At 38.5% G+C, this 24375-nt stretch overlaps 1 protein-coding gene across 2 annotated transcripts in view; it reads right to left on the bottom strand.

Annotated features, from left to right (window-relative positions):
- LOC122808037 (immunoglobulin lambda-1 light chain-like) overlaps positions 1 to 24375 on the bottom strand; it is an 87939-nt gene that overhangs the window by 41244 nt on the left and 22320 nt on the right. For both annotated transcript variants that reach the window (XM_044079024.1, XM_044079025.1), the window contains exon 3: positions 1025 to 1327. In XM_044079024.1, the coding sequence (XP_043934959.1) occupies positions 1025 to 1327 (303 nt within the window). The remainder of the gene's footprint in view (positions 1 to 1024; positions 1328 to 24375) is intronic.

The raw sequence follows: 24375 nt of genomic DNA, 5'->3' as shown, positions 1-24375 counted from the left end.
AAATTGGTGTTATTGTTAAGATCTTCTCTGTTACCTGTACTCTTCAGAAAGAAATTACCCTATATAATACCTGGTGTATCAAAAATGGTCTCAAGTTAATCATGGAAAAAGTGTAGAGATGTCTTTTGGCAAACAATATCTACCCTCAACATACAGAAAAGACAATACATTATGATTAAATGGAAATGTAGTCAAAGACTTGGGTACCTCAGATGAAAGGTCCCACTCTTTTGATCATGATGAAGAGACTGTAGTTATGAAATCTTTTTTCTTTGCAAAACTAATAGCCAAGGGTATATCATCTTGTTATAAAGATGTCATTGTGCCCTTATACTCAGCACTGATTAGACCAATTATAAAATACACTACCCCACTTCAGGGTGCACTTCAGTTAAACAAAAAAAAAAAAAAAAAAAAAAAAAAAAGAAAGAAGGAAGGAAAAGAAAACAAAAAGCTAGAGAAGTCCAACAGGTTCCTAACTAAGCAAATATCAGGCTTAAATATCCCTGTCTAACAACAGAGACAACAACAGTACCCCTTTCCTTAGTATCTTATACAATCTTGATGGGTGACGTAAATCTTCATCAGCACATAAATATAATGAGATAGATGGATAGATTTATCCCAACCTGTGAGTATATTATCCCTGCAAGTTAAATGTTGTGATGCATTATCATTCTTCAAATTGAACTAGGATGATTGGATGAGTACCCGTAAATTTACACTGGGACTAACTGACAAATTCCTCCTCAATAAAGTAGGTAAATCCTAAGGGTGGGCATTGGCAAGGCACAGATGGCTGTGACACAACTATGCCCTAAAACTCCCATTAATCCTATAAATCTTATGAATAAACAAGATTCTTGTGCTGGATGCATTAAGTATATTGCAATTTTCAAGTTCATTAAAATGCACAAAGCTGAATGATTAGCTAAAACTGCATGGAAGTTTAATTATTAAAAAGAAATAATATAAACTACTAAGCCATATTGTATTGTTTTATATCTACATATGAAATAGGTACCTCTGCTTATGCTTCTGAAGAATGTCATATTGCCTGCTTCTACTGTGCATGTGCAGATAACACCACTGTTCCATGTTTCTGCAGGTACAGTTAACTGGTTCTTCACAGCATACATTCCTTCTGACATAGATGGTCCCATATCAATCAGGCCGTCCATAAGTATACCTGAAATGTTCCAGTATATTGCAATTTCACCATGAGAGACACCATACACCAAGCAGAGAAGTGTGCTTGCCTTCTTTAGATTAATTTCCTCAGTTGATGGGGGAAATACAAACGGAGTGATATTGTAGACAGATCTGTCTAAATATAAAAATAATGTAAATTAATTCGATATGAAATAAAACTGACTGAATAAAATACCAATTTACTTATTATAACAGTTAAAAAATAAAGTGTGGATGTCTTGCATTTTTATGAAGAATAATTTCATTAAAACATATTTATGGAACTAAAGGCACAAAAATAAATATACTATTTAACAGCTTTTTAAAATAATGATTTGAGCTACAGAGACAATAAAATATGTTAATTAACGTACATTGTGTAGACAGAATGCTCATTTCAATTATATATATGAATCATATCGAAACAATATGTGTAACTAAAGAAGTGTGCAATCCAAGCAAATCAATGTAAGTCACTACACAAAATTTCCTCATCCATGGCATTTTCCTAACAAATGAAAATGCTGCTTTGTTATGGATTGTAATAAGTGATACAAATCATATAACGTTATACACTGCAAGATGTTTGGCTGTATATAGACTAAAATATATTGTCAAATAAAATGTGGTTCTCTTTTGGTACATAATACAATACTGTATAAACTATTTGTATAATGTCTACTGGGTGATAGCTCCATATTTCTGCAGCAACCATTTCAATATCACTAGTTTAGTTAAAGAAACATGGACCGTGTCTGTAACTTAACATTATATGTTTGGATAAATACTCTTCCTCACCTTAACCAAAAGTTTTGTATTTCTATTTGATAGAGGATTATTTGTCTTCCCTTTTCACCTCTCATGCATAAAACACTGGAATAGGATTTCATACCTAACAATAGATGTGAGTGTGATTGCTGCATTTTGTTGCCATTGCAACTGGCTTAATACTGGTTATTTAAAAGATGGCAGAGGAAGCATCCAATAAATACATAGCCACACTATGTGAAAAGGAAAAATGAGATCCTGAAAATTACAGCCCATCACTACTGGAAAGTTCACTAAGTTAGAGGTATCCCCTGGGGTTCATGAAGGTTGCCACTAGGTGTATACTAAGTGTGCACACTTTCTGTATGCAAGAAAACTCCTACCACATTGCTTGTGCTGTCTGTTTGCTCAGAAAGGCTACACTAAGTGCATGCTTAGTGTAGACTTACTGGTAGTAAATGAAAGCATGACTGTTACCGTCTTCTCATTATGAGGATAAGGTAAAGAGGTAAAGTGCTGCTTTAGATACACTGTGTCCTAAATGAGCAGTATAATGTCAATGTTTTTGAGTTATGTGATATCCACACATACAGGTGGATGGTAGAAATTAAGACTGAAAGTTAAGTGACTTTTGTCTGTGTTTGCTAGTTATCACCAAACAGTTTTTTTATTATTTTTGGTAATGCTACATACTGTAAAATAATTTAAATATAGAACATATTGCAACAAAACAAAAACTGGCATTTTCTGAAAAAATATATATAAATATTACCAATGGATACTGTTTATTTAGCTCAGAATATATTTTGAGTAAAATAGTTATCGCTTCTTTGAAGGAAGTGAAACTATCAGCAAATAGAAAGCCAGCATATGTATTTAATGCTAGACAAGACAAAAGTCGCCTGCCTATTTATTGGCTAAGCTGTACGTCCTTATTTTCAGACCCTGCAATAGAATTATAGATCTGTCATGCATTCCTGAACTCAGTTATTGCTTCTACCCTAACCCCAACATAGTGAGACTCTTCTAATGATGCATTGTCCTTTTGGGACATAATAGTTTCATATGTGTCTTTTAAGCTGCCCACCCACTGTGAGCTTTTTTCACTTTCTCCTGTAGTTCTCATTCATTACTTTACTGACAGAAAGCATTCACAGGACTACGATGATTACTTTCAGGCACTCAGTTGTTTCTACCATACAGTTATCTGATAGCTTTACCAAATGCTATACTTACAAATGCTAAAAACATTTAATTTTAGATGGCTTCAAAAACAGACCATCCATAGCTTTTACTGTCCTCATTTGAAATGCAGTCATCAAAGTCCCTTGTACAAAAGAACATGCTAATCTGCAAGTTGGTAGTCTGATAAGGCCTCAAGAACAGCACAAAATACTCTAGAGGGGATCAGAAGTGTAGTATCTTTGCATTTTTAATTACTGATAAATGTTTTTATATATTCCAGTATCTTACCAGACTTGTTTTCTTCTTAGTTCCACTGCTTCCATTTTAAGTTATCAGATGCAACAGTGGATATACTTTTTAATCAATTATTACTATTATAATTTCATTAAATGTTGTTCTCATTTTCTCCATCCACATACATTATTATGAAAGTATAGCCTAGAATATATAGTCCTGTTTTTAGGCCATTACTTCAGTATTAACATAATCTTTTTAAAGCACTATACTTTCACTTGTGTCAATCACCTTGTAAAACTTTGTATCATAGCAAAAAGGCCAACTTTATGTTCCAAGCCTTCTGCAAAGTCACTTTAATGACACTGAAAACACTACCCTAGCTGTTTCTCACATCAGTGGATCCACTCTTTCATCTGTGTGAACTCCTCAAGCATTACATCTTTGTGCTAATATCAGACCATTGCAGTGCCATGCTACAAACGTCAGAGGGATTGCATTCTGTGCACTCTGTATCTTGCATAAAGTACTATGCAAATATTTTTAAATGTTAAAATAAGTAATATCTATGACCCCATGATGAATGAATTCTTTGGACAACAAGCCAAAGAAGTATCATGCTTCTTTGGCACGCCAGCTCCATTGAGATATAACACTATCTTGGCTTTTTTATCCAGAGGTGCCCATATATATGAGGATTTATACTTCAGCATAGCAAATCTATCATTTTTTCTTTAATTTAAGCCTGACTAAAAGTCAGATAACCTCAGGTCTTTCACTTATTCTCACTCATGTGAAGTGACATCATACTGCTTTCTTGAGGCATCAGGGACCTTACTATGTACCTACAGTGACTTAAAATCATAATTAGGATACCGTCATTTTTCTCAAACCTTTGACAGTTTATGATGTGTAATTTCAATCCAAGCATTTGACAGCTCACAGCCTTCCAGTATGCTCACATCATACACAAGTATACTGTCTGCTGAGTCTCCGACCCTGATAAACTGATAAAAATTTACTGATGTAATGTGTACCCTTATCAGAATATGTAGTCATTTGAAGCTATCATGTTAAATCGGGATTTGATATTAGGATCACAACCATTTGGTTAAAGGATGTCAGAATGGGCAATAACTGCCAGCTGTATGGCCCAACTCTCTTTGTATGAGAATAAAGTACAGGTTGCTAATCATACAAGGTGCAGATAATAACAGAACAGTATTTTGAATAATTGAATTTGGTGCTTTCTGTCAAAATTTAAACCCCAGGTAGCAGGATAAAGCCTATTCTGTAATCATGCACTGAATATATCAGACTCTAAAATCAATTAAGTTTAAAATTCCTTGTAAGAAGGTAATAAGAAACTTCCAGATATTTGCAAAAAGAGGAAAGAAAGAAAGAAAGAAAGAAAGAATGAAAGAAAGAAAGAAAGAAAGAAAGAAGTTGGAGCCTAATATAGCTCAATTCTCGAAGATCATAACTCTGAGCATCCCAAAATTCCTACAGGGCAGCACACTTTGAGAATATACAACCCAACAACTTAACTTCTGCAGCAATTATTACCAACATACACAGCTGGCTCCTGAAAACATACATGACTTCCAGTGTTGATACATAAATTGTATGTGAGCTGTCTTCCAGTGAAATGTCTTCTGCTGTGAAATTATTGAAATAGACTGGAACAGTGATTACATATTTCATCATTGTTCTGTGACAGTCCAGCATTAAAATTCCCATCTTTAGACAAAGTATCTAATGTATGTACCTATTAGTTTGTAGATCTTTCTAGTACAGAGCTAACAAAGATATGAACAATTCTGAACTCACACATATGTATTAATCAATCAAGGGGATTCTTATTTAGACTGTTGAATGCATACAAATGAAAAAAAAAATGATGACCCTCATATCAATATATAAGAAAATTATTGCACCATTAATAACAAGTAATATCTATACAATCCAAAAATATCTTGTGGTTAAAAAAAGAGAAAGAAATTAATGTTATACTTTATCCACTCTGTACTACTCACAAATGGCAGTGGACCAAATTCTCCAGCTGGGGAAAACTCCGTGAATTATGCAGTACAGTTTCAAACATCACCTACAACTTGTGGAACTTTCTTAAGTTCTATAACAAATAAGTGCATCCCTGTTGACAGGATAACACAGACCCCAAATCATACATTCCTTCAAAATGTGGTAGCACCAAAATCAGCTTTACATATATCACAAACAGCCAGTAACATAATGGTGATGTATGCAAAACAGTCTAAGCAATAGATATATTGTTAACATCTTGAATAGGATTTATATATAAGTGCAAACCTAGCAACACAGCGGGAAATACCATACAACCTGTAGTGCAGCAAAGGCCAGAGTTAAACAGATATGTAGTAAGAGTTATGTAGTGCTGATATATGAGGAAAGGACTGCAAAGTGAAATAGAGCTACTGTCTTCTAATTTCTCCAAATCTTTTGGGTTTTTAATACCATGACAGGAATGGACCCCATTCCTAATGATTAAAGTTCATGAAATTAGTATTGTTTCAATCTTTGATGTCAACCAAAAGTACTCTTTGCAGCACCTGCAATGTGCCCAGTAATGACTCCTTCTGCAATTCTTATGGGGTTACATGGACTGGTAACATATCTAAATATGATTTTAATTCTTTTTTATAAGACCTGTTGCTCCTGCTACTATTGGAACTGTCTGGGTATCCTTCTTCCACATTGCTCTCATTTCTGCCTGCAAATCCTGATATTTTATGACTTTGTGTCTCTCTGCACACAACACACTGTAGTCATTGGATGTTGTGATTTTAATGATCAATGCTACTTTTGTCTTCTTTTCTTGGACCACTATATCCGGTTTTCTAGCATCTATCTTTTGAAGTGTTGATAATGGGTGATCCCATGTGATATAAGCTTCATCATTTTCTATGATGCTTTGTGTCTCATGTTTCCAGGGTTTTTAACCACGTTGATACCATAATGTTTGCACAATCCCCAGTGCAATAGTCTCACCACTTTATTATGTCTTTCAGTATACAGTCCTTCTGCCATTAGTGTGTCGCAACCAGCAACAAGGTGTATGACTGTTTCCAACTCGGTTTTACAAAACCTACATTTGTCTGTTACTCCAACATGTTCAATGGACTTTGTAAACCAGCATGCATGTAGCCCACTATCTTGGACTGCCAATATTAACCTTTCATTTCTTGGTTTGAATTTGCCTTTTCTTAACCATACCTGCAGTCCTTCTTCATCAACATGAGCCTCTTCCAGAAATTTTCTATACTTGCAATTATATTTATGTTTTTTTCCACATTTCTTGCCTTCTCATCTGGTCCTTCACCTTATATTCTTTCTTTTGTTTTTTGGCACATTCATTTGTTGCCTGGTTTTTATCTACTTCTGGTTTGATTTCCATTTCTGCTTGATGTCGATATGCTTCTGCTAAATTAAGCGGAGAGGTCATCTTAGATTTATTCTCCTCATGTATCAAAACTTTCACTATATTTGGAACTTGTGAGGTCAGTAGATATGTGTGGTGTCCCACAATTGCAGATCTGTACATGTAATCAATTTCAAGGAGGCCCATCTCTCCTTTGGAAAGGAGAATATATAATCTTGGTACACGCTGATTTTTATAAATCATTTTCTGAGCATGAAGCATCCTTCTTGTGTTAATATCTAATCTATTCAACACTTTTTGGGGCCAGTCAGTCACTCCAAAACTGTACGTCAGGACAGGAAGAGCAAACTGATTTATAACTTGGATCTTGTTCCTAGATGTCAATGCTGTACTCAGGATTAATTTAAGTCTTCTAAAATATTCCTTACTGAGTTTGCTCAAGTTCTTTTATATCACATTCTTGTCCCAAACTGATGTTTTCCTGTGCTGCACTTTTCCTTTTTTTAAAGGTTGCTTTTGCACATTTATTAAGACCAAATGACATTCTAATATCATCTGAAAAAGTTTTGACAACTGCAGCTGTGCTTTCAGTTTCTCATCTGATGGGCTATACAGTTTTAAATCATCAACAAAGAGACAAACAGAAGTCATTAGACTTTGTTGTTTTCTAGAAGCCAACGTTTAGCCATAGCCTAAGCTGTTAAGTAAACATCTTAATGGATTAATGGCAAGGCAGAATAGCAACGGTGACAGAGAGTCACCGTGGAATAAACCCCCTTTGAATTTTTATCCCTGGGATAATAATCTATCCTTTATCATGACTTAATTGCAAAGTGGCCTGCCACTGTTTCATGGTTGGTGTAATGTAGTCAATCAGTGTAGGGTGTATCTTACACAGTTTTAAGAACTCTTTTATCCATGAATGTGGGATACTATCAAATGCTTTTTTGTAGTCAATCCATGCCATACTTAGGTTCTTCCCCTTTTTACAGTTCTCCTGCATTATGGGGAAGAGCATGGCCAGACAGTTCCATTGAATGACTAGCACTGCCAAAGTGTGCTTGAATAAAGTGCCTGATGCCTCTACAATGGCAGGCTATGTGCAGCATTGCTCATGTATGTTAATAAGTAGTTACCTGGCTTGCAGTCCAGAGTAGCACTGAAGAGCTTGTCCTGAATTCCCAATTGCCAACTGCCCCAAGCACTGTTCTATTAAATGCCTGCAAAAGGTCAAACAGTAGGCAAAAGATATCAAACTCTGGGCCATGGGAACTACAGCTCAAAGTCTTAATCCTCTATACCAACGTCCAGACTGCTAGGCTACATGATGAAGTGCTGTATTTTTGTCCCTCAAGGTCAGCTAGATAGGCCAATGAATACCATTAAAGCAAAGTGCCAAACTGCTTCATTGTTTAAATGGGAATGAAACTGGGGAAGAGGAAAGTAAGAAATAGGAAAATAACAAGCAGTGGAAACTCACAATGATAATCATAATGTATAACAGGCAGAAGGACAGAAGAAGGAAGGAACAAAAGAAGGAATGAAGGAAGGAAGGAGATCTTGTGTTGTGGCAGTAATGTTAAGTACTGTGTTCTCAAGCTTCTGTAACTAGCTGTTTAGGGGTTTTAATCTGACAGCAGGCAACTTGAGTGTGTATCCATTCAAATAATGTTCTAGGGAACTGGAGGTTGGCATAACGGTCAAGGTGTTTAACTTACAGACAAGAGATATGGGGTTTGATCCTCACGAAGAGGACATTTGCTAGGTTTAAATGGTCCACAAGGGCAATTAGCTGAGAACTGACCCTATTCAAGCCCAACCTGGACAAATGGATGGGAGATCACAAATTCAAACCTGGGGTGGCATCCATGTTGCTCATGGACAGGGGGAGTTGGTGTCAACCAAAGACTAACTCTGCAAAATCCATTCACTTAATAAGAACACATGGAGCAATTGGGATTAACATGGCTAAGCTTTGTAAGAGCTCTATGGCTGCTAGCCTAGCTACCACCTATGTGCATGTGTGTGTGTGTGTGTGTGTGTGTGTGTGTGTGTGTGTGTGTGTGTGTGTGTGTGTGTGTGTGTGTGCGTGTGTGCGTGTGTGTGTGTGTGTGTGTGTGTGTGTGTGTGTGTGTGTGTGTGCGTGTGTGTGTGTGTGTGTGTGTGTGTGTGTGTGTGTGTGTGTGTATGTGTGTGTGTGCATGTGTGCGTGTGTGTGTGTGTGTGTGTGTGTGTGTGCGGGTGTGTGAGTGTCTGTGTGTGATAGAGAGAGAGAGAGAGAGAGAGAGAGGCTAATTTGCAATAAAGAAAAAGTGTAGGTGGGGAAGGTGACTATAATGGTTGTAGAAAGAGTCACTGGATAAAAGAAATGTATTAGGGACAGAGAAAAAATCATAAAACACAGAAACAGACATACAAAGGTGGTATGCACACAAAAGTGGGCAAAGACTGTGGATGGGTACAGACAAGGGAGAGTCTATGATATTGAGAGTAGACATCAAACAAGGTTTTTGCAAAAGACACATAAGAAAAGAGAACACATGTATGAGAGCAATGCAGGATCCAGATGGATGACAGGATGTCCCAGAAGCAATACACCTAGCCAACAGTTACTCCACAAATGACATCACGAACAGGCTATATTCAGACATGCCCAATGGCCATGGCCTGTGGTTCAACAAGCCATGTTAGAAGGTGTTTCATTGTTTTGAGACATTCATTCAGTTTTTAGTGCACTTGAGTAAAGATCCACCTCCCCAACTTATGCACTGAGATCCCACTAAACCACTATTCAAAAAAGAATAAATAAAATTTCAGGTTAGGCAGAAACTCCAGGTACTCCAGGGTATTCGTTGTAGTATAAAAAATCCACTTTATTCACAATGAATTACGATGTGTAACAGATAACAAAGACAGGTTTTAGCGCTTTCATCTCTGAATGAGACTTCATCAGAAACAACGAATGAAAAAAAATTAACCATTTAAATATAGAATGCAATTAACTTTTCTATGATGTCACCAATTTAAATTCATTAATTAATATTTAAAAAGATATAAGCCTGGTTCCATTATTTGAACAAAATACTTCAACTAAATGTATTGTGAATATCCAAAAGGAACATCTCGAAATGAATACAGTTTAAAAACCTGAATATTATAATAAATATTACTTTTGGTAAACACTAAATAAAATTAATGAATATAAAAACCATTAAAAACAAGTTCTTATTAAAATAAAAGCATGAAATACTATTTAAACACCACAATATATATAGTTTCTATAATATAATTTATATGTTATCAAATATGGATATTTCATTGTTGTAGATAAGTTATAAAAATATATATTATTAATTCTTTTTATTGTTGCAAAAATATTAAATATCATTTGCTCTTTCTACCAATATTGGTACTAAAGAAACGTGGTCATTTACACCAGGTGGAAACATAGATGCCAACTTGTATTGCCAATAGCTTTCTTTTTTCTTTAAAATGTTTTTCCAGTCCCCACCTCTCGGATCTATGTTTACCACTTCAAGAATACTGAAAACAAATTTATCAAAATTGGCACAGCCAATACTGTGTCTATACAAGGCGTTTGTGCTTTTTGAATTCTTTATATCATTTAAATGTTCATATATTCTACGTTTTAATGCCCGTTCGGTTTTACCCACGTAGAAATTTTTACAAGAATTGCACATAGCCAAATAGACCACTCCCTTGGTGTTACAATTACCCTTCTTAAAATACACTTTGCTTTTTACACAATTATTTAACACCATACTCTGTTCTTGGTTAATGTACATGCAGTAATGACACATTCCACATGTTTTAGTACCTTGTATAACTGAAATGGTACTTTGTTTATTTTCCAACAATTGTTTTATATTTTGCCCTACTTTGTTTACAAACCTAGGTTTACTTCCCATCTTACTAAAGACTTCATCATTAGTTCTAAAAATATTCCAGTTTTTTTGATAAATTTTTCGGATTTTATCAGATCTAGAATTATATTGCAACACACAAGCTGTGTTGAAATTAATAGCATTTTGTGTGTTATTATCTATATGTTGACTGGAATTTTGACCAAAAGTTTCACTGTTACCCAAAAGTGGTAGGTATTTCATCCCCCATTCTTTATATATTTCATCTAAAACAGAATGAATTAGATCAATAGGGTAACCATGTTCGGAGAACATTTCACTCAAAAAACAAAATTCTTCTAGTAGATCTTCCTTTTTGGAAGTCATTCATGCTACCCTAATAGCTTGTCCTTTAATAATGCCAATTTTTTTGTGGTAGAGGATGACTACTTTCAAAGTGTAGATATGCATTGCAGAATGTCTTTTTTCTATAAACCTGTGACTTGTATTTTCCTTCTTTTGTGTCTTTGGAAATGAAAGTGTCCAAAAAATTCATCCCTAAATTATCATAATGAAAAGTGAAAGACAAAAAATTGGTACTTTTATTAATATAATCAATAAAGAATGGAATTTCTTCTTCTAGGCCACCCCATAGAATAAAGATATCATCCAGGTATCTAAGGTATAATTTTATTTTAGACATGTATTGACTTTCAAAAATATGTTCCATTTCCCAACCTAAGAGTACTAGATTCGAATAGACAGGGGAGCACGCTGCACCCATTGGTACACCCTTGATTTGTTGATAAAATTCCCCCTCAAAACACAAGTAGTTATTGTCCAAGACTAAACCCATAAGTTCACAAATCAAATTGGTTTTGTCATGTTTACTAAAAGTAATATTTATTATAATATTCAGGTTTTTAAACTGTATTCATTTCGAGATGTTCCTTTTGGATATTCACAATACATTTAGTTGAAGTATTTTGTTCAAACAATGGAACCAGGCTTATATCTTTTTAAATATTAATTAATGAATTTAAATTGGTGACATCATAGAAAAGTTAATTGCATTCTATAGATGAAAGCGCTAAAACCTGTCTTTGTTATCTGTTACACATCGTAATTCATTGTGAATAAAGTGGATTTTTTATACTACAACGAATACCCTGGAGTACCTGGAGTTTCTGCCTAACCTGAAATTTTATTTATTCATTTATTGGTTTACTGGTGTTTTTTCAGCTATTCAAAAAAGAGCCCATACCCCTTCCCTTGAAGTGACCACAAAGGTAATCAGGGATCCATCTAGGTGAACTCAAGCAAAGTTACCTCCATTCCTTGCTTCGAAGCAGCTCTGGCAACCACTGGCAATGCCAATCTGAATACACGTACACACACACTCACACACACACACACACACACACACACACACACACACACACACACACACACACACACACACCCTGGCAATTAGAACATCACTATCTGCAGGTCTTTGAGATGTGAAAAGAAACAAAGAATCCAGAAAAAAACCTTTAACTATACAGCAAACAATCAACTTTTGCCCAGAAGGCACCCAGCAGGGGACCAACCACAGAATCTAGTGCTTTGAGGCAACACTTCTAGGAAGTACACAAAATACTTGTGTTATTTACAATTATGGAGATATACATATATGACTTGTATAGCTGCTATATTAATCATATTGCATTTGTGTGGAATATGTAGTTTTTTGTTACTTAACCTAAGCTATATTCTGTGGAAACTTAACTTCCTTTAATTAAAATTAGCTGTCCTTCTGTACCTAGACTGTCCAAGATTATGTTTATTTCAAAATGTTTTTAGCATCAAAAAGTTTGCCATTTTGTTTAGAAGATTGTTTATATTATCTACATTTATCTTTGGTATTCTAGTAATTAAAATGTTGTTTACAGATAATACTAATACATTTGTTCTATTTATATTACAAGGCACCCTTAATCATTTTAATAAAATATAGAAAGTATTCTAATGTATTCCTATTCATGTCTCTCAGTTAATTAATACTGCAAAGCCATATTCCAGCTTGATTAGCTTCAAAAAGTCAAGGATCTTTATATTTTTATAGATAAAAATAGAATAGCTATACATAGTTATACACTTCCTTTATTTTGTAGGATGAGGTATATACATTTATAAATGATGAAATCATTTGCTTCATTGAATGCATTTTCCTCTTCATCTTGTAGAAATTTGCAAGGCTTCTTAAATTTTTGCTGTACTTTAAAGGATGTACAACAAAGTTCATGCAAAATCTTTAATACTTTAATTAATATAGTTTTCCATATAGTATTTTTGAGAATCTATGTACAGTAGACCAACATTTCTTTCCTGTTTAATTTTCACATTAAAAGCTCACAGATTGTGTGGAGCTTACATGTTCTTTCCATGCTTGCCTAGATTGTTTCCAACTACTTTGTTTAATTTCCACCTCTGAAAAAGAATCACCTGGCCCATACCAACTTCTGAATGATTCCTACAGAGTGTGTATAATTAGCCCTCCTACCAGTATTTCTACTTTTATTAAAATTGTTTCTCTGCTTTTCCAACACAAGTTGGAAGCCTGACTTGTATTTAGTAAAGATAATATTGTTTCACTAAAGGAACAACATCTACAAATTGCAGATATTAGCTAAGTAGGTAAGAAATTACATAATAAACTTACTTTTAGAAATTATCTCAAACATTATTTTACTTTCTTTTTGGGTAATAAATAAGTTCACTGTCAAAATTAAAGAAAATGTTCTTGACATGCTGTTGCCATATCTTCTTTTATATCAAATTCAATGATGAAAGCTCAGAATAATCAGAGAAATTGATTGGATTTGTCAGTGATGTCCAGCCACTCAATTTGTCTTCAGCATGACTTTTTGAGAGCATTGTTTAGAACTATCCAGGTAGGCTTGAAATTAACTACGTCATTATGTTCAACTTAGTCAAGTTTTGAATCTATACATATGACTGCTTTGCTGATTTTTACTAATTCTAGAAATTCTATAGTTAAAAAGAATCATGGGGGGAATTTAATAAAGTCTGCATGGACTTATTTTCCATGTAGTCATAGTGGCATGCATCTTACACAAAAGTAAACAGGTGTGCGATACAGTAAAGAGAGACTGGTGGTGAGCACACACATGTCTACAAGAAAGTATCCATGGCAAGCAAATTACCTGATAAGCAGGTGAACTACATGCAAATGAGGGTGGTAGAGCAATCCAAGAAGCAGATTGGAAGTCCTTTAGACCCAGTGTTGGTGTCCATTGTAAAAATTCTGTGTACAGGATATAAAACAGACAACAGGGGTTGTAAAAGTGAAGTTAGATGGACAGAAATACATAGCAGACACAGATATGTGCAAAACTATCCAACCTGTGTCCAAAACCATATGGAAAATAATTTAAATCAATTTTATTTATTTTTTTAATAATTAGGGCATGTTTGCTTGGCACTCCACAGTGCTCAAGCATGCCATTATGAAAAAAAAAATTAAAAAGTGCAAAAACAAAATTTATAAGTATGTCACAATAATGTATGGAGTATCTACAATGGTGGAATGGTTCTGTGGCTAAGGAGGCAGGGCCTAGAACTGTGTCATTTCCAGGTTGTGTGCATGGATCTCTATACAAATGAGATGGCATTGCTGAATAGCATAAATGGGTATCCGTATCCACAGATCCCTTCTGTGTAGGAACAGAACTGTGTTGCTGTCCACAGAAGTGGTAGTTGACAACAAGGGGGGGGGGTTCTGAGGATTTGTAAGCTCATTGGAGCTCAGCAGCACATGTTTCAATGGATCGATGCTCTACTGTGGGTGTGTTCCTTGTCTCCTCGGCTTTGTTTACCTTCAGGGCACGTGTTTCATCATGTTTGAGCATGTTTGTGTGGTGTGCTGCCATGCTGAGCATGACCCTTCATGGAGACATGTACACTTAGTGCTAAGCACTGTTTACCATTTTGGCACGTGTTTGCATACTGCGCCATGGTGCTGAGTGAGGAAGGCTGTCCAAAGAAAACAAAAAAAATTGGCTGAGAAAGGCAATGGTATATTAAGTACTGATAACCCCTGTCTCACTTAAACTAGGGCCATTAACAGTCCTTAATGATGTACTTGGCAGGTGGAATGTGTCATAGGTAGCCAATCACAAAGGCTGTACCTACAGCAGAGCACTGTAAAGGTTGCATACACCCTACAATCTGATTTCACCCCCATACTCTGCACCAGTGGAGTACAGATTTAGGATTTTTAACTGAAGGAATACTAGGAGCTGCTGCAAAACTGCTACATCTGTATGCGCTAGATGCTGAGGTCAATGCTGCTGCTGATACTGCTGACCAGAGGCCTAGATTGAGAAGGAGAAGAGTGTTTAGGGCCAGGGTTATCTTCCAGGAGTTACATGAGCTGGAGACTGTAGAGTGTTACAGGGTGGACAGGGATATACTACAAGAACTCGCTTAGCTCTGCCGGCCTCAGCTCAGACCCAGAGCCAACAGAGGGGATCCCATCCCAGTGGAAACAAAGGTATGTGTAGCTCTTAGGATACTAACTACAGGAACTTTCCAAAGACTGACAGGGGAGATAATGGGGATCCCACAGGCATCAGCATCTAGGGTATTCTACCAGTTCCTGATTGCCATACTACCACATATTATAGTACTTTTATTTTACTCACTGTGTGTGAGGTATTAAGTAGAATTTTCTACAATTATTAAGCATCTGGTTGGGTTTGTTTGTTCTGATTTCCTGCTAGGAGTGTATCATATAACTTGTTTGCATTTAAATGCATTCTCTAGAGTCTCCTTGATCCTTTATCTGTTTAAACATTTCTGCAGTTTTTTTTTTCTACCTAAGTAGTGTTGGTAGTGTAGCATTGTCCATATTCAGGCTTGTGTTTTGGGCCTAGTTGTTTGTTAGTAGAGGCTGTGTGTCTGAGCACATGTCCCAGGCCATCATAGCTTAGCCAAAGCCAGTATAGCATTTCAGTGAGAGTGAATTGTTTGTGGTCATTGGCTGACTGGGGTTGCCTGGACTACACCTTGGAGTAAGCACCTCATTTGGTTCTTTCAAGCTTTTTTAAAGTTGTTTCAGGTTTCAACTTTGTTACTTAAGAAGTTAACTTGTGACTGTTTCTGCCATTTCACACTGAGCTAATCAGAGGAAGTCAGAGGAAGGGCTCTGAGCTAACTAATCTGTGATATATAACATTAAGTATCCTGTTTTTTGCTTATTTCTGAGTTATTTATAGCACTTTTATTTTACTCACTGTGTGCGTGGTATTAAGTAGAATTTTCTACAATTGTTAAGCATCTGGTTGGGTTTGTTTGTTCTGATTTTTGTTTCCCACCCTCTGTCCCTCTTGGTATCCTGTTTTTATACTTGGTGGCTTTGCAGTTGCCCACCTCTACTGTAAATCTGATCTGGGACACTACTCCCATTCTATTGTCATTACCTCATTCTACCTATTCCAGGGAGAACATTTGAAAAGGCCAACCCAGTTAGCTACTGCTCCTCCTTTCCCCTTTCCACTTTACAAAAAAAAAAAAAATATATATATATATATATATATATATATATATATATATATATGTATATATATTTTTTTTTTTCTAAGCTTGTTTCCTGCCTTTCCTATAAGTTATCTAGTTCAGATACAGATTTGCTGTATCCAAGACTGTTTGTAAGCTTCTGAACTCCCAAGCCTTTCTGCGTTGGAGGGAAGCCATCTAGCTTATTTTGTTTGTTAGAACTAGCCAGTTTTGTAGTTTCAGCACTCAAATCTGTTTGTTTGAGCTCAGCACTTGTTCAGAACTCATTGTAAGCACTAAATAATCTACAAATTACTACAGCACTCAACTTTCCTCGCTTGTCTAGAGGAAATCAGCTTTTAGTACTTAATAAATAAGCACCTATCCAGGCATGTCCAAGGGTCAGCTCCCGGTGTTTTCTCCTGTCTACCTGATGAATATGGGTATCTTGGGGCAATGCAGCAATTGCCTCATGTACACAGACAACCCTCTCCTCCTACCACCCAACACTACAACCTGTGAGAGATGCACTTATATAACCAAACTGGAAGCAAAGCTCTCTTCACCCAAGATTGGACTAGACAGTCAAGAGGAGAAGGTAAACACTTGTACCACACCACACTCATCACATAGTCCTTCAAAATCTACACCACCAAAACACACACATAGAAACACAAAACACATGCCTACATTTGCGGAGGCTCTCAAAAAAAATTTACCCAAGCAACAGGGACATCCAAAGCAGAAACACAAAGAACTTCCACCCCCCAACACAACCCAAATGACACACAGCCCACAAACTCAGTGTGCCACTCAACCACAGCCCATAAGGCATAACAATGTACCCAACACTCTAGTCATAGGTGACTCTATAGTCAGGCACATTGATGTTTCACTCACCAGGCTAAACAAAGAGAAAGTTACTGTCAGCTGCCTGTCAGGTGCCAGGATCCACCACATAATGCATGTACTCAGGTCACTCCACAGCAAGTGCAAATATGACTCTGTCATTGTCCATGTTGGTGTGAATGACCTGAGACGTACCTCCTTGGACTACATGAAAAGAGACATGGAGGAGCTTTCTAATCTTGTAGCCCAGGCAGGTATAACCCTAGCCCTGAGTAGCATCCTGCCATCACCCAGAATGATATCACAGTACAAGGACAAAATGATTGACTTCAACAATTGGCTAAACTTCTGGCGTAATTCTAAGGGGATCCAGTATCTGTCTATCTGGGATGACATGATTGACAAACCACGATGCTTTGCCAGAGATGGCCTGCACCTGTCACTCTTGGGATTCCGGATACTGGCTAAAGCTCTTGCCACCCCTATAATGCCTTTTTTAGGCAAGATTCAAATGACAAATTCAGCACTGTAACAGGTACAAGCAAGCAAAATCTGAGGGTAATGCTACTTAATGCTAGAAATCTAAACTTCAAAATGCACTCACTCGAGGCACTCCTTAAAATGGAGAACATCGACATCTGTGCAGTGACAGAAACCTGGTTTAAGGCTTCAGAGAGCACCCCTGTATTACCAGGCTATAATTCATATCACACCTTTTGGCCACCTAACCTGGACCGAAGCACTAAAGGCAGAGGCATGTCCATATTCATTAAGGATATCCACACCTGCAGGCTAGTTGCTCAGCATAATGCATCTGAGATTATCCAAGTGCAACTAACTCTGGGCAAGACCGCAAGGCAAATTGTAGCTTGCTACAGATCCCCCACCACGCCAAAGGATTTCCACTCCTCATTTCTTGATACACTGGAAAATATTAGGGTACAACCTAACACCTTAATAATGGGTGATTTCAACTACCCCACCATTAACTGGAAAAACTGTTCATGTACCAACTCTTGTGCTCAATGTTTTCTGGAATTCATAAATTCCAATGCTTTGGATCAACTTATCCATACCCCCACCAGGGACAGCAATATCCTAGACCTGGTCATTACCAACATGGGCAACCGGTGTTCCACACCAGAGGTCAATTCCTCATTGGTCAGCTCTGACCACAAGCGAATCACCCTAGACATCCACATCCCACCCCCAGCCTCTATTAGGGAAACCACCGTAAAAAATTTCTCCAAAGCCAACTTCACGCTTCTTAAGAGAGAGGTGGCAAACGTCACAACACCCATGCTAATGGACAATAGAAATACGACTGCTGAATCCTATACAATTGCACTTTATAAGCACTTACACGAGTGCATGGATTGTGCAATCCCTAACAGAACCAAGATGCTATCCTCCAAAAAAAGGAAGCCAATCTGGTGGTCCCCTACTATAAGCAAACTCTACAACAGAAGAAAGAAACTGTTGCAAAAAAGAGTAAAATCCCATGATTGGAGGTAGTCCCTGGTCAGAAACAGTAAGAAGCTGAGATCCCTCATAAAATCCTCCAAAGCTAGTAACGAAAACAAAATCGCCACTGATTCTAAAGACAACCACAAAGCATTCTATAGCTATGTCAAGAATCTCAATGGCAACACTCAGATCTGCTCAGAGTTACAGCACAATGGCACTAAATATACAGAACCAACTGATATTGCCAACATCCTGGCAGATAGGTTCAGTGTTAACTTTACCCCTCTCTCATCCCCTAAAGGGCCCACCTCTATACTGGAAGAATGCAGAGTACCTGTAATCATGGCTGCACAGATAAAAACACACTCTCCAAAGCAAAGAACACAGCATCCATGGGACCTTATAACATCCCAGGCTGCATTCTACATGAACTACAGAACAAACTGGCACCCCACCTAAGTACCATATTCAATTATAGCCTCACCTCAGGCTTTGTGCTCACTGAATGGTGCACAGCAATGGTTATCCCACTCCACAAAGGGGGAACCACCATGGACTCCGGGAACTAGAGCCCCATTAGCCTGATGAGCCTGGTCTGCAAGGCTATGGAGCGTATCATCAAGGAACTTATAAACAATGACATTGGTAATCTCCAAACTCAGGACCCTACCCAGTTGGGGTTTGTAAAAGGCAGATCATGTCTCCTAAACCTGATAGACTTCTTTGAAGCAGTCAGCAAAGCTGTAGATGAGGGTAAGGTGGCTCACACAGCCTATCTAGATCTCGCCAAGGCTTTCAACACCATCCCCCACTCTGAAATTATAGACAAACTCACTAAACTAGGTATAAATCCCTATGTCACAAGATGGGTTGCCAACTGGCTCACTGACAGAACCCACACTGTGAAAGTAGCAGACTCTAAATCCAACTTCAGACCAGTAACAGGTGGAGTACCACAGGGTTCAGTCCTAGGTCCTCTCCTGTTTGGTATCTACTTCTCTGAAGTACAGGCTAACACATAAGGTCTTTGGCTAACAAAGTTCGCAGATGACTGAAAACTAGGAGCCATAATCAAAACTCCTAATGATGTGGACATCCTACAAAAGTGCCATATTGAGACAGATGCCTGGTGTCAAAGCCATGGCCTAAAGCTCAATACCAAAAAGTGCATTGTCATCCATTTTGGTAAAAACTCTGTACCCATGAACTACAACGTAGGCAGTAGTCTACTTAACACCAAACGTGTGATAAGATACCTTGGGACACAGGTGGACAGTAGTCTCTCCTTTGATAATCACATTGCCACAGTAGTCAGGAAATCCTTCTACGTGGCACACCTGATCAAAAAAGGTTTCTCAGCCAGGAAAAAAGAGGTCACTGTTCCCCTATACTCATCACTCTTTAGACCCATTATAGAGTAAAATGCCCCTTTTGGTATGTACCTCACAAGACATCTACAATAACTGGAAAGGCCACAGAAATACCTCACAAAGAGGATTACCGGCCTCAAACAGATGCCCTACGCAGACCAAAAAACACCAGCTTTACTCTGTAGCATATCGCCTACTCAGAGGCGATCTCTGCCTAACATACAAAGCTATGTCAAACCCAGAGCTGTTGGACATGCTCCACGTAAAGAAATCCCAATCCCTCCGAGCTACAAGCTCTAGGGACCTAAACCTTGTCACCGCAATAAACAGAATATGCTGGAGGGATAGATTCCTGTCCCAGAGACTTCCCATACTCTGGAACAAACTACCTATCTATATCAAACAAAGCTCCTTATTAGCACTCTTCAAGAAAAATCTTGATGATTGGATGGGAGATAGGAAATTCACCCCAGGGATCACTTCTGTGGTTCTACTTGAAAGGGGCACAGGAAAATAATTTTCTTGGGTGGCAAAAGCCAGTGTACCATTTGGCTAGGCTTATATAGGCCCTAGGGCCAATAGCCTAGTACCTACCTATGAACCTATGAACCTATGTCAGTGAGTACATTTAATTTTCCCTCACTCCTGAGGTGAGGGCCAGCAGTATGCAACACTTCAACCATGTAGCACACTACCATGAGGTACTGAGTGCCATAGATTTGACTCATGTACACATCAAGGAACCATCTCTTGAGGAGGGTAAAATGTATGTACACTGCAAGAGATATCACTCCATCAACTGCCAGGTCATGTGCAATGCCCAGGGCATTATCATGAATGTGTGTGCTAGCAGCCCTGGCAGTTATCGCGACTTTCACATCTGGCATGCACCACAGCTGTACCAGATGTTTTCTAGGAAGGACAACCCACATGGCCATTTACTGGGGGATGCTGGATATGCACTGGAACCATATATGATGACACCCATCTGAAATGCACAAACAATCATGGAAGAATGCCATAATGAGCCGCATCCTCAAACTAGGAACATCATAGAGTGCGTGTTTGGGCTGCTGAAGTTGTGATTCCATTGCCTTGATATAGCTGGTGGAACCCTGCAGTGCTCTCCAGCCACAAGTGCACATATGTTCACGGTATGAGGAGAAAACCCCTGAAGTAGTCCCTGTAGGCAGACATAGGCATACCCAGTATGTCCTGGCCTTGGCCAAGAGGTGATGCATAGCACATGCACTGACAACCTAGGACCCTAGGGACTGACACCTTACTCTAACTCGCATACATATTAGTAAAAATGATGCCACCCAGCCCACACCAACCTGTACCTTTCCACGCATTGGCTGTATACTACGTGCATTATAGAGTCATCTCTGAACTACAGGTCTGTCAACTGTTGCATTCGCAAGGTAAGTCACACCTGTAAGGGGTACTAGAATATAGTAGCATATATATGGACCTGCCAAATGTATGAAAGTGAATATAGTGGACAACTGGGATAATTGGAGAGATCTAACAGCCACTTGAGACAACAGGTATTCTGTCAATAGCATGGGCTCCATAATATGCACTAGGCCACATGACTGAAAAATCCACTACATCAGTCAAGGAAGATGGTAAAGAGTGGGTCACATGACAGTCACACAATTGTCTATGCCAGCAGACTATGGGCTTGTCATCCACCACCCCCAACACATCAGTGTGCCCATATAATTGTTGTAACAGTAATTCTGCAATGATATATCAGCAGGCCAACCAATTCCAGGGCTGTGACATATAACCTGACCACACTTTCTTTGTCTCACGTAATGCAGGGGTGGCAATGTATGTCTGTATGCTGTTGAGTGTGTGATGAATGACACATCCTTTTCTGACATCCTGTGTGACTCAGTAGGCAAGGACATTATTAGCATGGATGATGGTGTTGATGGTTTGAATCTGGCAGCATCCACATTGTTTGCATGTGAGGGAGTTATATGTTGATGTTCCCACAAACTGTCACACCCCTCAATCTGGTAGTGCATGAAAGCTGGACAAAGCAAGAGAGAATGGGGGACAAAGGACCAAAACTAGAGACAGACATTTAGATACTCTGATTAACCCAGAATGTGACTTGTATAAAAGCGGGTTGCATCAGTACAGAATATCTGAATGATATAAAGTTAAACAGTCAAATGTTAAAATGGTGGATTATGAAAAAACATGTACAGGGAGATGTATGCAGACTGTTACCAAGTATGTGTTGTAACATTATGTACCCCAGTCAAATATTAATTACAGCAGACAGCCGGCGAATACTGTGGACAATGTCAGGGAACTGCTGTACCGTGGAAACAGATGCAGCTGCCAATGTCTGTAGCACACAATATCCTAGCCTGGAGTTCAGGTATCTCTGGCCTGGAGTCACCTTGTAAGCACTGACAAGCCACTAGGCATGCTTACACACTTAGCTAACTTGAGCCCAAGTCTGTTGCCTCCACGTCACAAAGATGTGATATGTGGAACTACATCCATACATACAGACAGCTGCCTATACATATCTAACTGACCATATCCCCCTCCCATATACTTAGTTTATCTATAAGTATGTACCCCATATACATATAATACCAATACATACACACACACACACACACACACACACACACACACACACACACACACACACACACACACACACACACTTTGCATACTCCAGAAGTACTGTGCCTACAATCACGCATGCACCAGATGTTACCTGTGGCACATGCGATAAGTATTGCAAGCTGTAGTGTGTAATTCTAGATAGGTACAAGTTCTAATTTCACATTAGCCAATTATATGCATTTGTCCAAATATATCCACTTGCAGCACTATGGACATGCCCATATGGGCTATCCCCATGCAATGGTTATGCATTTTATGGCCCTGTAACTAGCTGCTAATCTCTACATTGCTGTCCTCTTGAAGACCTGCTAATGTCATCCACCTTAAGAGTGCTGACTGACAGTCTAACATCTGATGAATTCTCTACCTCATGCAATAACTGCTGCAAATTATTGTGAGTAGCAATAGATAGGTAGGGGATCTATACTCAAAGCAGCCAACTGTGCATGTGTGTGTGTGTGTGTGTGTGTGTGTGTGTGTGTGTGTGTGTGTGTGTGTGTGTGTGTGTGTGTGTGTAAATACATCCCTATGCAGCCCTAAATAAATTCCCTTATGGGCTATCTCCATGTGATGCTTATGCACTTTTTGGCCCTGTGACTAACTGCTTGCCCTAAATTGCCCTCCTATATATAATCATAATTTATGTCTGACACCTGTCTGACATGGACACAGGATATTTGTGGATGTGTCAACTCCATCACCACACCTTCTAGATTTGTATATTAGGATAATCCAAGTGAAATGTAGCAAGGGTAGCAGACTTTATCACAGAGTATGAATGCATGAATATGGTGACAGCCCCCATTGTCCCTAATAGACTGTTCTACACATATGCATCAAGGGAACTATGCAAGTATACTGCCATACCTTGCTGACATCATATTTCTGCTGCTGTATTGCCACCATGTGTCCATAGTGTATTCCCTCAGACTTCTGGAACACAAACATACACAGGCCCATGACAGAGCTGTCATTCTATAACACTACTGCCAGTCCAACATCATGCAACAAAGATACACAAAGTGTGCTGTGTATTCATGACACAGGCCAGCATACAGTACTTGTTGTGGCCCATAGCAAGTGGCTTGGCAAAGCAATAATACACTACAAACTACATGTCAATTAATATAGACATCCTGTGCATCAAGCACATAGCAGCATTTCCCTGCATCAATGGCACAGATGGCAGGGATGTGGCACAGGTGTCATCACATGCACAGGGTGTGGTGTGGAGATGCTGGAGGCCAAGGCTGTGCCAAACAGTTGACAGCATGTGTGTGAGTCAGGAGGGGTGTGGGTTAGATGGGTCATGGAAAGGTCCTGTGTGTGTGTCTGTATCTGTAGATGACCTGCATGTGATAGTGGTGCTTGAGCTTGTGACTGTACACAGGCAAGTCCAGTGCTAGCTCTACATGTGTGTAAGTTGGACAGCTGTGGACCGTACATGGTGGAGTGGACAGTTCAGCATCTCCAGCCATGAACATTGACTCTGCCAGGAGTAGCACTGGCACCACCATGTCCAAGGGCAGATGCAGTGCTATTACCTGATGGTGAGAGCAGAATGCTTGGGCTGTGTCCCCCAAAGGACAACACAGGACCATGTGCTCATAGCATGCCACATCATGGTGTGGAGAGCACACTTTTCTCTGTAGTGCTGGAGGTACTGCCACTATGGGAGCGTGACTGTGCATGACCACATGGACTCTCAGCAGATAGTGTTGCTGACCAACGTCCATGTGTCTGACACACAACTCCAACCAGATGTTCCAGCACAGACAGTGTGCATCCAAGAAAGACATTGTCT

The sequence above is a fragment of the Protopterus annectens genome, chromosome 8.part0 (genome assembly GCF_019279795.1).
Source record: "Protopterus annectens isolate FY-2018-M chromosome 8.part0, PAN1.0, whole genome shotgun sequence".
NCBI classification, from domain to species: Eukaryota; Metazoa; Chordata; order Ceratodontiformes; family Protopteridae; genus Protopterus; species Protopterus annectens.
This window is presented reverse-complemented; position numbering and strand designations above follow the sequence as displayed.